At 41.4% G+C, this 19,275-nt stretch overlaps 3 protein-coding genes across 6 annotated transcripts in view; 1 reads left to right on the forward strand and 2 right to left on the reverse strand.

Annotated features, from left to right (window-relative positions):
* The window catches only part of cltca (clathrin, heavy chain a (Hc)), a 43,619-nt gene extending 42,119 nt beyond the window's left edge, over positions 1-1,500 (reverse strand). For both annotated transcript variants that reach the window (XM_030068640.1, XM_030068638.1), the window contains exon 1: positions 1,186-1,500. In XM_030068640.1, coding sequence (XP_029924500.1) covers positions 1,186-1,227 — 42 coding nt within the window. In that variant the 5' untranslated portion in view covers positions 1,228-1,500. The remainder of the gene's footprint in view (positions 1-1,185) is intronic.
* A 5,602-nt stretch (positions 1,501-7,102) lies between these two features.
* spata22 (spermatogenesis associated 22) lies at positions 7,103-11,348 on the forward strand. Its single transcript, XM_030069154.1, has 7 exons — positions 7,103-7,263; positions 7,605-7,739; positions 8,133-8,340; positions 9,000-9,351; positions 9,531-9,660; positions 10,147-10,244; positions 10,906-11,348. The coding sequence occupies exons 1-7, from the start codon at positions 7,197-7,199 to the stop codon at positions 11,095-11,097; spliced, it is 1,182 nt and encodes a 393-aa protein (XP_029925014.1). The 5' UTR covers positions 7,103-7,196; the 3' UTR covers positions 11,098-11,348.
* A 247-nt stretch (positions 11,349-11,595) lies between these two features.
* lhfpl7 (LHFPL tetraspan subfamily member 7) overlaps positions 11,596-19,275 on the reverse strand; it is a 110,412-nt gene continuing 102,732 nt past the window's right edge. For all 3 annotated transcript variants that reach the window (XM_030068039.1, XM_030068037.1, XM_030068038.1), the window contains one exon: positions 11,596-14,105. In XM_030068039.1, the coding sequence (XP_029923899.1) occupies positions 13,879-14,105 (227 nt within the window). In that variant the 3' untranslated portion in view covers positions 11,596-13,878. The remainder of the gene's footprint in view (positions 14,106-19,275) is intronic.

Here is a 19,275-nt window from a genome sequence, read left to right on the forward strand (position 1 = left end):
GGGCCAAGGAGTAAGTGGATCGCATGTCTCATTTTGATCTGCACCGAAACACCAAAAACACTATGATTTATTCATCAGCTCAGAGATCTTGCAAGCTAGCGCACCTGATCCAATCCATAAGGTTACAAAGGCATGAACGCCTTCCACTTCCTCAACCTGACCGACTGGCTTTCTAAAGGTGTGGCCATTCAATACAAGAAACAAACATGTCCAGTATTTAGAGTGGGGTTATGCAATTAATCAAGGTAAACAGACCACCAGTGTGTTACAGGAATATTCTTGTTTTCTTTTTTTTCCCTTTTACTGCCACGTCAAATCAAGAGTTTGCCTCACAGACAAGAAACCAAACTGAAATACTGGTGTTTTATTTCCCAGCAGCAGGCAGTGGCTACAGATGATTAGGGCTCAACAGATTTCCCTCAAATAACCTTGGCTGAGTTATTACATGTGGCTAGTCAGCTTGCTCTCAGACCACCAGAGAAATGCTGCTACCAGGCAAAACACCCATCTCTGAAAGGCTGGTCACTTTAAAAGTAGCAGTGATACATACTCGAAATCATAAGAATGAATCAACTACTGAAGCTGACATATCTATTTCAGACGTGGCTGTGCTGGTAAGATGTAAAGGCAGGTGAGGCACTTGTGAACTCGCCAATTCAAGACGACAGCATTTGACTGTATGATGCCGGTGCTGACACATATGAGACAGTATCAAATGAGATTATTTAACTTATAATGCAACCTACAATCGCTATCGCAGCAGGGAGGGTGAACATTCGTAGTATTGTAGTCGACACTCCGGACAGACAAGTATCGTATTTCCGAGAATGTGGCCGTGGCAGAGTCAAAGACAAGCGAAACACGTATCCGTCGCAGGCGTTATAACAATATTTATTCGCCCCATTTTCAGCTCACTGCAGACTCTCATCATTCATATTCAGATCGAGGGTGGCTAGCTTAAGCGTTAGCACGAAAGCTAGATGCTAACTAAGATAAACGTCATCCACACAGGCTAGCCACTTAGCATAGCTCGAAATGGCTAAGTTAGCCTAACTATCGAGTGCCAGCATTTTCTTACATTATACGAGTCTATGGAGCAGCGGGTAGCGCCGGACTCACAATTATGTGGCCGAGGCAGAAACTCGCCATTTACCGAGCAATTTAACCATTCATTCATTAACATACCTGCAGGTGCTCCTGAAAGCGAATAGGCAGGATCTGAGCCATGGCGGTTCCTCTTACTCTCCTCCTGTTTCTTCTAACGCTAACAAACTACGGCTTCTTCTCTCAGATCCTAGCCGGACAGCCAGGGAACGGCTAGTCAAAAGTCCAAATGAGCGAATTCTAAGTCTTGTTTAAAACGCCGTGTCGGTGTGATTGTAATTTTATTCGTCCTTTAACTGTTTACTTGCGCGTTTACCCTAGCTAATGACTGACTGCCGTTACACCGACTCCCTGGACCCGCAATGGCGGTGTTGGTTGGTCAGCACAGAAACATCCCGGAAATGAAAATGTTCTGACTGCGGCGGAGGAATACAGAGTCACACTTCACAAAGTCCATCTTCCTCTGTATAATAACTGGTTCGGTAGACGTATTTCCAATTTAAAACACTTTATTTAAACTCAGGGATGATTTACAACACAACAATAAGATAAAAATGTGCGTGTGAAAATGGGACTATTTCTTCCCCCGTCGCCCTTTGATTTTTGCCACATCATTCGTCTTTGTGAATTAACGTCAGTTCTACGTCTGGTACACTTGTTCCGCTCAGCCAATCAGCGCGCTCTGCGTAGAGACCAGAAATTCAACTTTTCCAGGTCCTGGTGCAGGCAGACAGTCCTCGGCTCAGTGCACTGGAGCCCTGACAATATAACTAACTAATCTAACTAATAATGTGATACTCTGTGTTTACTCTGAGAGGGAACATCTCTTTCTGCTTGGCCCTCTTCCGTTTATTAAAAACTTGATAAAGAAGTTATGTAAGGTTTATTCACAATGCCGCACCCTAAAATAAGTAAAGCTTTAGTTACGCTTATAATCAGCTATGACACAATTCATGCTTTCATAATGTCAGTAGTGAAGCTTTTGAATGTTAGCGTGGTAAAACCTTGTTTGGAAAACTAAATTAACAAGTCACTTCCATGTAATGACTGTAATACATACACATATGTGTGTGTGCGTACATTCATCCTTTGAAAATGCAAGCTAAGCAAAATATGCTTACACAAGTACTTTCTGAGGAGTGAATCAGCCCTCTTGCATCATTGTCTTTGAGTGCATTTTTTATTGGTCAACAGGGCCAGTCCTTTAGTAATCATTTAAACATCTAATATGTTACAAGCCTATGTTTTTTTTAATGCAAGAAACAACAACAAATTAGATGCTACAAATTGGGTTTTATTTAAACTGAATCAGCAGATAATGACATAAAATGCTTGGTCTAAAGTAGGAAAAACACATTTCATGACAATATACAAAATCTCCATGATTTTGCAAATGCCTGCTTGAAAGTGTAGTGTAGGAAGTTTGGTGAAGAAACATCACTGGACGCTTCACACAACCACAATTCCACTGAACTCTGAATTTGTACTGTGTAGGTCATGTGACCATCTGTTTTTATGCAGGTAATTACAATATTTTATTAGTGCTGGAATCTCAATTTAAAGCTCAGATAAAGTAAAGGCCTGTCTGTATGCCTTGTAAATACCACCATTTAATAATAGAGCCTTTCAAAATAGTTGGTCAGCAGATACCTACTCCTGTCAGCATCGTGCAAGATGAGTCTGCTGGGTGGAGTGTGTACCCAAGTGATCATTTCCTCTTTTTGCATCCACAATTTCTGTTGACACAGGATGTCAGTGTGTTGCTCAACATCAAACCGCAGATTGGGAAAGCTCTCCCTCAAACTTGACAGTGGTACTGACCTTTCAGCAGGGACACAAATGCCTCCTGAGCTGGTCGTCTCCCATGGAGTTTGAAGAATGTCGCTGGAAAGATTTAAAGGCAAAACTGATCAGTACATGTATTACATATATGCACACCACACTGACCAGAGGAAATGTTAGGGTCCCTAACATTTCCTGTGAAAGAGCCACCAACTAGAGATGCTTTAGACTACTGATCCTTATTTGATATGCATTTGTCACAAGAATACCATTTTTTTCTGTACAACAGGTGAAAAGAGACACAGTGAGCAGTGTGAAACCTCTGAGTGTGCTTCTATTTGCTGAAACAACAGCAAAATTGAGACAATCTGAAATTGAATTTGGAAATTGCAGCTAAATCAGTGCACAAGGATTTTGCCCAAAATCCTTAAATGGAAAAAAAAAAAAAAAAATCACCCTAAAACGTGGTACACATAATACTTAATCATACGACAAATGAAGAGCATGCATTTTGCAGCTGCTGAGCAAAACGCTTTTCATCCCCCAAAATGTCAACTTTTCAGGATCTGAAAAAAAAAACACCTTATTTATGGAAGGGTTGAAGAATTTCTGTTTTTATCATACCTTCACAAAGATTAATGCAGTGCTTTTGAACTGGCCTGAAAAGGTGTAGCAATGTTATTCAAATCCCCCTGCTTATAAAATAATGCTCTGAATTTGTTTTTATTTTTCCTAGTTACTGTGCTGGAATAGCAATTTATTGCACTTTTCTCAATAGTGCCACTAATAGCACCTAATAAAAAAAAAAAAAAAGAAAAAAAAGAAAAGAAAAAGAAAACAATACCAAGCATTGCATAATCAAATGTTGAGGGAAAAGTTGGGTGTGTTGGGAATAAGAGCAGCGGTAAATTAATTATTGCTTTAGAGGCATGTACTGACAAGGATCTATTTATTTTAACAAAGATTGTATGGCATAGATTGAAAGATCTTTCGTTAAAAACTTATTATTAGCCTTTGTTCCCATGCACAGTACCCACTCTTCACTGCAAGGATTTCTCGCCTCACAACTCATGCAGAATTGGATAATGCCATGTATTTAAACGCCTCATTAATATGACATGACCACTTAAAAAACCCTATGAAACAATACTGAGTTTTGACAGTTTTACACACAATTAATGCAATAACAGTTTGAGCAAGCAGTTGTGAAAGAATAATTGAATAGTTGGATTGGCACTCCAGAGCATCCATTAAGGAGTTTCATAAAAGCCCGGTTGTTGCTGAGGCTGAGGGAGGATAACAAGAACCATAAACAGCAATTCTCCCAGTTCTTTCTCCCTGAGACTGAAATGAATTTATTCTCCATCCTGTGACCCTGTCCAACAGAATATATTGCTTCTTGTAATGTGGGTGTTAAGCAGGTCAAAACTGAACAAGCATTTTATTTCCTTGTAGTTTCAGTGGCAAATGGTCTTGTGGACAGCTCCCTGAATAGACTATTCACACTGCTGTTGCCATGGATTCAGAGACCCAGGAAACACGAGACACAGTCACTCACAGAGAAGCCATGTGTGTCATGATAAAAGAGTGGCCTTCGGATTCTCTGCGAGGATGTTGCAGTCTTGAAATTAGCCTCCAGCTCCATGCAAACGAAGGGCAGTGCTGGTCGCTCTGCAGCCTTTGCCCTTGTCAGTTCCTATAGCTGCTCTAATATGATACCTTGTTCTGCTTTTACTATATCTTAAGACACTGCTGCATCAGGATGAGTCGAGCGAGGTCCACAGACCAAAAGAGCACTGCAGCCATGCCTGCCTGGGCTGGGGAATGTGTAGGAAGTGAGATGAGGCTCACAAAAAGGTAACTGTGTCCTTTACAGATCCGTGACCGTTAGGGCTCTCTCTGCTTTGGCAAGGTTTTAGGCACAGATGGGAGCTCTGTGTCTTCCTATGGGGTACCCATCAGTGATATAAAAAATGGGGAGTGAGTGGGGCTGGGATCCGGAACTAGGATTAAGAAGTCCCATAGATGCCCTACTGGCTTTTTGCCTTCTCCCTTTCTCCCTTTCTTTCTCTATCTCTCTCTCTCTGGAGAAGAATTATGTTGTATTGGTACTCCATGGCCTGGTACTTGCTTTTCACACAGCCTTGGTTTGCTACATCCAGTAAATAAATAACCTCATCAGTTGCATTGAGGTGGCAATAACACAGTTTGTCAGTAATATAATCCTGGTCTCATTTTGCAGGTTCAGGTTCACTGAGCTCCTGCTCTGACTGTCATGTGAGGATAGTAATGGCACATCTATTGCCATCCTGACTGTAATTTTTCAACCAGCATTAAAAGGATGACTGCTCCCTTTTATGTGATGGTCAGATTTCACTGAAAGGTAGTCTGGAGTGCTCACAGAAACTGGAATATATGCTTCTCTAATGCCAATAAAAAGGAGTCACAGAGGCAACGCAGGGTGCCCCGGTGGCACACCTGGTAGAGTGGGTAGGCCTACCACATATCAAGGCTAAGTCCTTACTGCAGCAATCTGGGTTTGAATCCGTCCTGAGCCCTTTGCTGCATGTCATCCCCTCTCTCTTCTTTGCCTTTCCTGTCTCTCTAGTCATACTATATATCATATAGTATGTCACGCACATATAAGTCAATCAATCAATCAATCAATCAATCAATCAAATCAAATCACCTCAAATGACTATATGGTCATGACCATTTCACATTTTTCTTCACAGACCTGCAGTATGTTCGCTTAACCTTTGATCAAGGTAAAGTTACTAATTGACAGTGTGTGGACATGTTAATGTAGCTGGTACTCTTTGCTCCCTGCAAGCAGAGAGAGGAATGGTTAGGAGAAACACTACTCTGACACCAGTTGCACACACCACAGGGCCACTAATAAAGTCAAATCACTGTGGTGTAGTCCAAAACCTGGCTTGTGAGCTGCTCAGCCACGTTGTTTTTGGACATTTGCACATGGCAAAACATGTGATGTAGTATGTAATCATTTCTGAACAACTTGATGATGATGATGATGATGATGATGATGATGATGATGATGATGATGATGATGATGATGGATTCAAATTTGTATTCTGGCTTAATCAAGAAAATTGGCAGAAGATTTGAGCAAAAAGGAATGGCAAACAAACAAAGTGATAAACTAAATAGTATTAATATGGTACCTATGTTACGTTTAAAGAGTAGAGGGTATTTCAGTTTTGGAAAGGTGGAAAGGTGGAAATAACCACCTAAAACATAAATGACTGATGTATCTTCTCCTCATCGGTCTGCAAACCACCAGCTTAAAAATCATGCTGTCTTTCATTTTTCTATTATTTCAGACCACACACACCCAGTGGCGGTTCTGCCTATGTTGCCGCCCTAGGGTTAGGGTTAGGGTTAGGGTTAGGGTTAGCCTGATGCCGCCTGATGCCGACCCGCCTGATGCAGGCCGGTGGCTTTTTTATTCAAACAAGATTTGTCCATATAAAGTAAGTAGCCTATTGTTCCAAAAAAAAAAAAAAAAAAAAAAAAAAAAAAAAAAAAAGGATCTTGAAAGAGAGGGGTCGTCTTAAAATCAGGGTTGTCTTTTATGCGGGTCAATATGGTAGTCTAGAAAACTGGCGATTTTTTTCTTTTCTTTTTTTTTTTTTTTTTTTTTGGAGGGCGCTCGTGCGCCCCCAAGTAGATTGCGCCCCGGGCTGTTGCCCACATTGCCCATAGCAAAAACCGTCCCTGTACACACTTGAGTAGGGGCTGAATACGACCTGCCAAAACATTTCCATAAACAATTCCATATTTCCAGGAGCACCTGAAGGCAGCAGCGGCAGCTTGGTGGCGGTTATTTTGAAGCTGAGTGTGTAGCTGTCCGAGGTCCTGCTCCTTTTGGACAAGATGCTAATCTAACGGTAGTTTATCAAATGTTCAGTTGTATCTAACGTTTGTCAACAAAAAACACGTACCTATCTAGCGAATATAACCTTTAACCACAACAAATTAGTTCAGTGGAGATAGTAAAGGTGAGGGCAAGCTTTATCTGGATGTTATTTACTAGCGAGGGCTTAATTAGCCGTCAGATATGCCATCTTACTTTGTCATCTTAATTAGTTTACTGTTAGCGAACGTAGCTGTTAAGATGAGCTAACTTACGACAACTTAGTCACATCAGTGTTAGTCACCTTTAGCCACTTCGCCAAGTTTAAAAAGAGTGGAGTTATGTAAGTGCTAATTAGGATTAACATTAAAAGTCAGCTTTACCTATTGAATTTCCTCTTGTATGCTTAGTTATTTATGAACTATTAGATTGGATGAAGCGGTATTTCCCTGCTGCCGAGATGAGGAGACATGAAAACCAGGCGGCCAGGCCAACAGCAGGTTTGTGGGAGTCATTTCACATTTTTTGACCGCTAACCCTAAATGTAATACTACTCACTTCATGTAATGTTATTTATTTCCTCCTACTTGTGTTAACTCACTCTGTAACCCTTCCCATCTTCTCCTCATGTGAGCAAAGTTAAAGTTTGTGTTTTCTATTGTGGCTTTTTTGATTGTTGTGGTGGCCCACTATAGCCTTTACAATATGAAACACTGTATTATGTAGGGGACTTTGTTGACCCATTTGATCCCGATGATGCTCTGACTAGTCTGATTGTTCAGGATCTTACTGATGATGATGATGTAAGGATCGTCCTGTGATTCTCTGATGTCTCCACCAGGCTGCCTGTCTGTGCCACTCTTCAACCAGAAGAAAAGAAACAGATTGCCTCTAACATCCACCCCCTTGGAGAATGAATTCTTTTACCACAATGAGTACATGCCAACCAACTCAGCTTCATCTGGCAATACAGCAGGTGAACTGCTCAGCCAGGCTCTTTAAGATTCTGCACTATTTCAGACACTAGATGGCAGTGCACCCAAAGAAAAAAAAAATAATGTTGCTGAAGTAATTGTTAGTCATGGAAATGCTTCCATAGATCCTATATTTATTCGAGATTGTGAATTTTTCCATACAGTGTGACATCCAGCACCGTCTGTTGCTTACATAAGCCTTCTAGATTTGTTTAAAATCTTATCCTTGCCACTAAATATGCCCTTCAGCTCTTACCAATGTTGATGATACACTTCAAAAGTTCTGCATATGCCAGTCAGGTGAACCGATAGCTATTCCCACATTATTACAGACTTAAGAACCACCACCTGCTGTTCTCAAGTACCCTTCCCTCTAAGTGTGTGTTTATCCCCAGGTACCTCTGGTTGTTACCAGGCCTCAGGTCCTTCTACCAGTGCCTCTGCTCCTCAGAGCCACCAGTGGAACAGACAGGGTGGCACACTGTCTTATCAGCCACAACAGTCGCACCAACAGTATGGAGGCAGCAGACCTGCCCCAGGACCTGCTCCTACAGTGAGAGACTATACCCACTTACCACATCCATACAAACTTGGAAACACAAGGTATGTTGGCTTGACCTGTTAGCATGAGTGTGGCAGGAAGTGTTTTTGATTCATGTCCACCATCTGTATGTGAAATAATGTATTTCAAGGTATGTGAAAGTGTCCAAATTTTTACTTTTTGCTTCAACTGGTAAACAGAAGAGTGGTAATTGAAAATATGTCTGCCAAGCGTACTTTGATAACAATATTAACAATGTTAAAATGATAAAATGGTAACAAACTGATTAAAATGCATACCACATATCAAAGCAGCAGCCTGGATTCAAATCAGGCCTGGACCTTTTGTTGCATGTCATCATCTCTCTCAACTGTCACTATCTAAACGCCAGAACAAAAACGAAGAAAAAAAACAAAACAATCTTGAGACTAGGATGTTTTCCATATTTTGATTTTAATCCTTAAATAGGCCTACAAAGAAAGTGGTCAAAACCCGAAGTCTGTTTTAAACAGAGGTATTGATGTGCTTTGGGAGAGTACACTGTGCCAGCAGGGACAGAGGTTAAGAATAGACAAAGACAATAGACTGTATATAACTGAGACATTCAGATGTTATTGTCTTAATAAGTTACTTGCCTGAAAATTTTGTTCTGGTATTTGGTACTCGGATGGTGTTAATTTTGGACGCTGATGTGTATAGGAAGATTCATGTTGATTTTCAGTTCTCAGATGGGAAAGCCCAACAACACAATGAGACAGCAGGACTCCAGGTCCAATGTTAACTCCGGACAGAATACTTATCAGGCCTTCTGCAACAGTGGCGGTACACAAAGCAAGCCTCATAGTGGTTTCTCTCAGATGGGTCAGCAGTCAGCGTACAGACAGGCCAATCCCCCAAAGCAGCAGTACTCACAGCAGTCTAGACCTCTGCCTCCTCGTCTCCCACCACCCAGCAGGCCCTCTCTTCCTGCGGCCCAGCCTCAAAACACAACTTGGAAAATTCAGTGCACTAAGAACTCCAGACCACAGACAAACAGGAGCACGTTTCTCGCTCAAACCCAAACCCAAGCTCAGGTTAGAAAATGTTCAGCATATGTGGAAATTGTAAAATTTTATTACTCTTTTCATTTAACGGTAGAATGTTTTGAACTGTATGGATATTGAACAGTTACTTACAAGTGTAATGTAGCTCGTTCATGATTTCCAAACAGTAATCAATGCAGCTTTTTTTATTGTTTGTTTCCTGTGCTTAGCAGACACAGCCATCATACCAGGTCAAGCCAGCCATTGAGAACTCACTGAGGATTGTGACTACAGTTGTTGATGGCATAAGACACTGGAGCCAGTTCAAAGACAGAGTCCCATACCTATTTGAAATATTCGGTCAGTTGTTTATGAATTGCCAAATCATTAATCTCTTCTCCCCACCAGTCCATTTGCCAGGTTTGTCATTACAAATGCATACTACGTGGCTAAACTTTGTTCAAAACCACAGAACATTGTTTTAAATTGTAGTGGAGATTCCAGGATCTCTCAAGACACCTGATATATATGCACAATTACAGGGAAAGGTGTATAAAATGATACACAAGACATCTAAATATTTTGTGTTTCATGTAATTGTGCAGCCAGAAAACAGTAGCATTTTGGGTTTTAATATTTGACTCATAAGAATGATGCAGCTTAAATGAAGCATAGCACCCAGGAGATACTGAACGTGTGTGACATTGTCATACAATATGGGGAAAAAAATCTAACTTTGAAAGTACTTAAGGGGAAATTTAATGGAAATTGTATTTAAGGGGTTAATTTGTACTTGCTCTCTGCACGCTATTATTTTCATCCTGATGGGCTGTGCTCTTCCCTCAGCTACTCTGGACTCAGCAGTCACACTGGGCGCCCACAGAGCCAAGAACTTCCTCATGAGAGACGGGAAGGAGGTTGTGCAGTGTGTCTTCTATGAAAATGTGAGTAAGGAAAAAAACACTTCCTCTTAAGAGGGAAACACTCAAAAAGCAGGTCAGCAGTGTCTTGTGTTTATCAAAGGACAATATGAAACGTCTCACTCTTACTAACTTGCTCCAAAATTCCTCAACTTCCTCAGTCGTCCCTTGTGTTGTTACCGTAGCAACAAGGAGATGGGTCTGTCCAATAGAGTTAGACCAACATATCTGGTGGAAATATGCTTTTAATTAATAAACAGGATAGTAGCCAGTCAGTGTGGTCTTTCAGTAGGATTAACTTGCAGTTTGTTTGGTTACAGTTTGATATTTGTGGCATATTTGATCAGTACTGCAGTGGTTATCAATGGAAAATAAAATTGAACTTTACTTACTGCTATTATTATTATTATTATTACTTTTATTGTCTAAACACTGTTTCAGAGGATTTTCCACACTGCCAAGAATAGAAATCTGGGAAAACAATGAATGCTTGGAATCTTTTTGGCATAATAATTGTGAATCTTAAAGATACTGAATGCGAGTACAAAATCACAACTATCAACAGCTTCAGTGCAAAAAAGTATCAGAATTGAATCTGTCCGCCAAAAGCCAGATTGGTCAAGCTTGTCTCTTCACATCTTTTTGCTATTTCGTATCTCACTGAGCTCTGCTTCTTATCCCACAGGAGCAGGAACTGCCCCGTCTGATCCGTGGGCAGGTTCACCGCTGTGTCGGCAACTATGACCGCAACCAAGATATTCTGGTGTGTGTGTCAGTCAGGCCCGGCCTGCCCTCAGAGCAGAGGAATGCCCAGGAGGCTGTCAAAGCATGTGATGTAGAAATGAGGGCACTGGTAAAATCAGTCAGTGAAGTCTGAAGTCTGAACATGAGCAGCAGACTAGAGCAGTAAAGAAATGCATAGGAGAGATGTGTTGCAAGTGTGCATGGGTGCAGTACCTAGTGTTATACAGTATTCTTGTTATGGCTGTAAGTCCCAGTAGTTTTAAAGAGTGTTCAAGTTATGAATACAATTTCTGACCTGTAAGGCATGTCACTGTCATGAGTTTCTTGCATGCACAAAAAATATGCTTGTACTTTCACAGTTCAAATTTTGTTTTAAGTTGCAGGTTTTGGCTCATATGTTATTGAATTCATTGGTGAATTTAAAAAGATGCTGGCAGAATAAGACATTGATTTGCTTGACTAAAAATAAAATAAAAGTGCCTCCTTTCATCTGTTATGAAATATTTTATTACAAAGAAAATTCACAGAACAGCAAACATTGTTAAGAGGTTAATGCAGGTAAAGCAAACACATTGATGAGGTAATATCTCAAAATATATCTTTGAAAAATGGGGCAGTTTAGGATGACATGTGAGATCACGTACAGTTAGTTTATTTACAGTCGAACATCACAATGGAAAAAAAAACAATACTTCTACTCTACGAAAACAGAGCTTCACCAGTGCTGAGACTTGACACACAATGGTTCAACAAATTGGGGAATAAATCCAGTGCAGTAATGCCAGTCATTCCCACAGTCGAGCACAGTATGAGGTCCAATACAATACCAACATTTCTTTCCTCACCTGCTTTCAAAACATGGCAACATAATCACAGTAATTTTCAAAGTCAGGACATTTCATTATGGAAACCTAAATTTTGGCAATATTTAAAGTTCAACCCAGTTGCAAAATCCAACCCATTATCTGAGACTAATACACACATAAACACTCACTAGAAAGGGGAGCATAGATTGATGAAATTGGCAGTGTGCAGGGACAGTACATAGTGAAGTACACATTTTGTCCTTGGATCATGACAGGAATGGTTCCAACTCTTAAAAGTGGGTTGACAAAAAACACTTTAACACATTAGCTTATCTCAAGAGCTAATTATTTTTAGCCATGTTTCACACATGATGTGAATAATGTGTCAGCTCAACATAGATAACCAAAGGCGAAGTTCAGTTTATACAGCTCCCAGCTCTGCCACTCAAAGTCTAAATCACATAAGGCAGGGATGCCAAGAATTAATCCGTTAGCTGGATGTCACAGCCTTTTAATATAGCGATTTGAGTGATTTACCTCCTCTGGATAATTGGCAAAACGTGTCAGGGAATAATTGAACATAAGTACATTGCTTTCTTTCCGTCTTTCTGCAATTACCTTAAAGGATTAGAGGACATCCACCTTTTTTCTTCTAGAACATTTCCTCAAGTTCATGAGTTCATACTGCACCAAGTGCAGGTAAAACACTTCAACCACTGAGAGGAGAAATTATAATGGAACAAAAACTCAAACACTCCATCAGAAGATCCACAGTTTTTCAGCAGAAGAAGATGATAACCTGATAATTGTATTAAACACTTGTCTTGGTTATGTTTAAAAGGCACAAGTTGGTATGGTCAGATCACATTTAAAATCTAGATCAATTGTTCTACCATTAACAAAACCCAACTTATCATGCATTTTTGATGGTATTCTTATATCTCCCTGCGTTTTGCTCGATTCGGTTTTGTCCTGAATTAGAATGTTTAGATACCAAAAGAAAAACTGCCAACGTTTAACAAGCGAATCATATCACACTAAGAAAGAAGATGCAGTATCCCAACTTCAAATTTATTACAACACTGCCCTGAAACCTCTACTTTTAACAACCAACATATTTGTTATGATTCACTTCCCTGTTAGGAGAAGAAATAAGTATCCAATGGTCTTCTAGGCAGGCCAGATGCTGTGTGTATGGTCTTTTTTTTTTGTTTTGTTTTGTCATAGTATCTGATGACACAGTGCCTTTGAATGCTAACACTTCTTCTGGAATCCAGATGGAAAGAGAGAAAGGTCTGAATATCCAAAATCCTTCAAAATGCCAAAGTTCACCTTTTAAAAGTGTTATTTTATATCCAACCTCAAACCTTAATGCTGTTAAATCCTGATTATATTTACAGTCCAGACGCCACAGTACACTACAAAGTCATTAGATGCGACTGCTTGAAAGTTGAGGCGCATGGGTCTGGATCCATAAATGTCCTCAATCTGTGGCCTCCGCAAGTGGCTCTATCGGTCTCTGCTGAGCCAATTAGTTCACGCTGCCACATAATCTCATGCCTCCCAAGTTCCCGTTCTCCTTGCACAGACAACTCCTGTCTGTTTTGGAATGTTACATATGTGGACCCCTCTTATTACCCACAAAACACTTCAATAATTAGTAAGTAGTTTCAGCGTTTTTAATTTTCAATGTTTAAACTTTGCAACAGTGATAGGAATGTTTGTATTAACTGGCTTGAATCATGTGAAATGAGGTTGATGTCATCCGTCTTTGCATCTTCTGACTGTATCTTCTCCAGAACTGATGTGTTGTAAGATGTCAAATTGTGGGAAAGATTCATAAATTCAGAGTACTGATGGATTCAAGGGGGTAAAACCCACAAATAGTGTAGAATGGAAACAGAAAACATTCAAATCAATGGAATTAATCGGATAAAAGATGCAGGAAGACAGTGTATGTTGTTCAGTGTCAGGCTCAGTAATTTCACTGAGAGGGGCTTCTCAAACAGCATCGCCTTTAAAAACAGGATGCAGGCGTCTCTCCATGATATCGAGCATGGGTTAGAAAGAGTCGTCGAGGAGGAAATGCCAGGGATCAATTCAGTGCACTATAAGAGAGTGGGCAAAGGGGTCGGGGACAGCTGCTCCTTTGGTGCGTATTTGGCAAAAAAGGGCAAGAAGAGAGTGAGCATGACTCCTACAATAGCCAGCATGTAGCCCCAGCCGATTTGGCACTCGCCAGCGTAGTAGATGTCCGAGTCCCCGCAGAAGGACCTGACCAGGGCGGAGTTTAGGCCAAAGGGATACACCAGCAGACCAGAGCCCATGATGAACACTGTGGGGAAGACAAAAAAGGAACTGGGTCAGAGGCAAAGGCTTCATACAAACATGCGAAGATGAAAGAGGCATGGTACATACAGCTGAAATCACTTCTTGATTCTAGGAACATCCCTTCAACAATAAAGCTTCATTTATATAGCACATTTTAAAAGACAGTTAAAAAGTTCTTCACACAAAGAACAAAGATAAAAAAAAAAAATTAAAACAATGGATTAACACAAACCAATTAAAGCACACCATTTTAGATAGACTGGACATAAAAACAAAATGAGGATTAAATCTTACAAAAAGGCTTGCCAGTAGAAATTAGTTTAGACTTTAGAAGTGCAAAAACAACCAGAGAAGGGGCAGTAATCATTTTTAATCAGGGATAATGGTGTGCAAAGTGACTGTTTCTACTTAATGTATACCCAGCTTCCCCTACATGTATCTGCGTATCTTGCAGACACTCTCATGTCTTGGTCTGCATGCTGTTTTCCTGTGTGTTTATTCAGTGCCACTTGGTGGCAGTAGAGGTTTTGCAGGGAAAGCTAAAAGTCTGACCCAGAGTCAAGTGTGTAATTTAGATACTTCACCAGAGCTACCTCCATTTGCACTCTGAATATATTCCAGGCTTGTGAGTTGTTGCCCTGCGATACATATACAAAAATAAATCACAGCCCTGACAGTTTCACTAGTCATTTCACAGAGGAGGGATGGTGCTTTTTATGGATTGGAAAACAAAGGCACTGATGACCTGTAATTGACAGAGCCTTCTAATGCAAAGTGAGTCATGTCTCCCTAAATCTATAAACACTTAACACACATTTAAAACTCAGGGAGTTAGGGCGGAAAAAACATGGCTCACTCTGCATTCCCGTGGCAATCAGCCTTCCCAGACAGTGTCCTCTGTGCCCATGCCGCCATGGAGTAGGTCACTTTTATAAACTGAGTCAAGTCTTGCAGCCATTTGACTGCACTACACAGAATCTTTGCTGCTCTCAGTCATTCAGAGCACCAGTTGGATTTCCATTCGGATGCCAGGTGTCAGAGTTGTGTTGTGGTTTGGGAAGACAGGGTAACTGGAAAAGCGGTGGTACTGAGCAGAAAACACAACAAACATCTTTTATTACGCTATGTTGATTTCAGGAGACTTTGGTTTTCCTACGATGAAGGGCAGTGCTACAAGGTTGATGGAATGCAACACTCAAATGAAAGGTACAACGGCTGAACAAGTATCAAATTAATGGTGAGTGTAAGAAGTGAATTCTGCTACCAGTTAAAGGGAGTGGGTGCAAGAAGCTTTCTTTGATCTTGTGGTCTGACGCTGGGGGCTTTGGGATACACTGCAAAGAACAAAAAGCAGAATGAAAGTAAAGAAATCAGGAAAAGAGGAGAACTGATTGAGTAATGTCTCCAAAGTGGACTTCGTCTAGACTTTAGACTGGTCTGGCCGTGTGCCTGTGCGTGGAGTTCACTAAGGGTATGTCTGACTCTCAGCTTTGTGTATCCCAACCTGAGGGCCCGCCCTCGCAGCTCTCAGAATGGCCCCGTGTGTTATCTGCAAAGGCCCTGGCACCTAATGACACTTTAATGACCTTCTTTATCAAACTATCATTGCCTTTTGTGGGGAAGCGCACAAAGACACAGGCGTGCTCTTGCCATCCGAGGCCAGTCCCCGCCCACAGTGAAATGAAGGTATTTAAAACTTAGAAAAAAATACCTCCCTGAATGGATAAACAATGAACAACGCAGCAGAACCCCTTCTCCAAATAATCAATACAGAAATGAAATCAAGGCAGTGGTCTCAAGCAAGTGGCAGGTAAGCTATTTGACGGCTAGATTTTATCAATTAGAGCAGGAGGGCACGCGGGGCAGTTGTTGTCTGGATCAGATAAGCTGCAGCTTTGGGTCCCTGCAAGCTCTTAATGGGAGCAGAACGGTTGAAAAACTGTAAAATCAGCCTCATATGTGAGCTGAAAACTCTCCACACAGATCAATTTTTACTGTTTCTACTTGATGTACAACAGTGTGAGGGATTAAACCAATCGAAGTGCATTCACACATCAATGAGCTAATCACTGACAGCATGCAATGCCTCCTGTATGTTCATAGCATGCACTTGCATATTGATGAAGTCTGTACTGCATATAAGTTAGTGAAAATACATTGTAGTTTTCTATGTAGGGCCCACTATGAGCAGGGATGGGTCTGAATACAAGGAATGGACAGTAAAATGGAAGGCCTGACACACAGTAATACCATGATGCCATGCAAGGAGACTGAACCCTCAGAGCATCCATTACCCCTACAACCAGGGTAGCAGTGTGTGTGTGTGCCCCATTAGACATGGCATATTGAATGCCACATGCTTTATTGGCATCACTGGGTAATAAAGAGGTGACCATTCAACAGTTATTGGAGACATGTTGATTTGGGGGAACTGCTGAGTACTGTTAATGAACTACAAACACCAACTGAAACTAAAAGACCTCCATCTTGAAAAACAAAAGTGCCGAGCATTATCTAAACAAGTACGGGTAATTGCATCTCAGCATGGTCCAGCTGAAGCAACTTCATCAGGAAGCATTAAAACCACTGTTGGGTGACAGGTACGGCACCAATCAACTCTGTTAGATACAAGAAATTGCCATTAAAATGTAATTACAGGGGTTTTAAGAGGCCTTCTGCAGAATAGCCACCGGGCAGTAAAAAGCATTCAGTGCCACCCATCATTTCCCTCCCGCCTCCTAATAGATACAGTTTACTAAGCTTCTAGGCCCCAATCAACAGCTTGCATTGTGGGAGCTCAGATAGGGAAGAAAGTAGTCTCGCTTGGCCAGACCTTTCTCCACAGCGACGAGGGAAGTGGAGAGGTGCCGACAGAGTGAATGTCAATCCCAATCAGGTGGGACTGCTGAGTGCTGCAGAGTACATGAGGCTGTTATAATGGCTCTGAGATGATGGGACAGTGAATAATGGACAGAACTCACACTGGCTGGCTGCTAACGGGACCAATTTCTCCCACGCACACATCCAAAATAGGACGTGGGATTCATCTATCAAGGTATGTTTATTCACAGGAAATATGGCAATAACTATGAAAACTTACAGTAGTTTCCCAAAGATTTAAATTTCACTGAGTGGTTTTATCCTTTCATCTGTTCAAGTGTTGACAAGCCAAAATGGTTGATTATTCTTTTTGTTGCTCCAGTACATTAATGTGGATAAAGTCTGTAAATCAGCACTTGTCTAACAAAGAAAAATGCTGAAGAGACCAACGCTGCATCGGTTTTTGTTGCTTCCTTTCTGCCTGTCGGCCTATAACTGCATGATCAAAAGAAAGTAGTAAATGCAAGTAAATCACCTTCACAACAAACATGACCTATCAATCCCCCAATATCTTTCTGTTTAGGCAGGCTTTTTATGATTGCAGTAAGGCTGCATGATTTTGAGCTTCTGACTCTTTTCATTTGTAGTTTCAGCATTTGACATCCTTGAAGTCTACAAACCTTGAGAAAAACATCTTTGGATTACTCACAGCTGCTTATTATTTTTATGACTGACAAGTTGTTTGAAGGCACACTTCAGCAGCTTTGAAGTGCACTCAGACCTCAGACTCTGGGTGTAAAATATCGATTTGGAGAGGCATAGTGGTCGGGAGCATTCAAGAGCACTAGATTTCATTGTTTTCACAGGTAGCTGCAAGGCAGTGGCTGCCTTTGTGTGCAATAACGAAAAGCATATACCTTTGTTGTGTTTGTTTCTCTTGTTTTTGTGCTGGATGTTTCTGTGTCTGCATCACAGCGAGGGGCAGCAGCAGAGTGCAGCAAAATAAAATAAAGCAGAGAAGAGAGCGTTGTACCACCTGCCAACGTCTCGGCGCAGGTTTAACTAAATTAACCTTGACTCACTCTCTCCTCCCATGACTGGTCACCTCTCTTGTGATCTGGTGAGAGATGGAAAGTTGGCTCCCAGAGACGCTGAAACTGAGCTTCAGAGCAGGGAAGAATGAGAGAGAGATTGAATGGGGTTATGTGGTGGGAAGGTGTGTGATGACCCAGCCTGCGTCCATGCGTGACAGTGCATTATTTTATCACTGGACACCACAGACCTCTCACACAAAAATAATACAGGGCCGGTGAGGTGTTGAAGCACAGACCACACACACAGATCATATAGTTGCACCTGTGTCATATTTCAACATGAATTCCCAGAATCCAAGAGTAGACGTCTAGTAAAAAAAATGGTAAACCCTCTCAGTGATGAATATCAGAATTAAAATCCTTGTGTTTGTGGCTCTCTGCTATTCCCGCATTTCCTCCTTCGCCCCTGGATGTTGCTAATTAAAGATCCCATCCTGGGAGCCTCAAGGCCCGGTTCATTACGATGTCAAGACTTCTGCTTTGGATCAAACTCTATTACCACCCCACGCTGACTGTTGTAACTCTGTTAGCACTGGGGAGAGGTTAGATTGAACCAGGAAGGGGTGGCTCCACCACATGCAGCTCTGTATAATTCCTGCTTTACCATGGAAAGGTGTCATCAGTCTGCTGTGTTCCCCTTGGCCACAGATTATACATATCCAGTGGGCTCACTATTGTCACCCAGGCGCAGACAGTAAGACGCTGCTCTAGACAAATGCCACACAGTGAAGGCAGGTGTACAGTGTCACCGTATTGTAACATGTATTAAAGCCTAGTCTAAACGATGGGGTATAGTGGAACCCAGGTAAGGATTGGAGGGTGAATTTGTATCGCAGAAGGGGGAGCTTAGCTCATGTACATGCTGCCTTTGTATATTATTCCAGGCAGGACAGGCATTGAATAAAATAAAGAATTTAATAACAAGACGCCAGTAAGGGCAAAGACACTGACATTGAAAAATAAGACAGGATGGGTTACACAATACACATTCAAGTCTTGCAGAAAGGAAGAGGAAGCTGGGATGTATTAGAATAAGCCAGTGTTGTACTGCTTATCTCCTCTGACCTACAGGCCAGCTAGAGAGCACTAGCTCCACTGGGACGAGGGCAGTATGAGACACAGAAGATACGAAAACTCAGAGAGGAGGCACAGAGCCACGGTGGGCCTCAGGGTGTTACCGGCATCATGCATGCCATTGGCGCCCAGCATTTACTCTCATTCCTGAAAGGAACTTTCCATTTGGCCACTGTCCAAATTGGG

The sequence above is a fragment of the Myripristis murdjan genome, chromosome 14 (assembly GCF_902150065.1).
Source record: "Myripristis murdjan chromosome 14, fMyrMur1.1, whole genome shotgun sequence".
NCBI classification, from domain to species: Eukaryota; Metazoa; Chordata; class Actinopteri; order Holocentriformes; family Holocentridae; genus Myripristis; species Myripristis murdjan.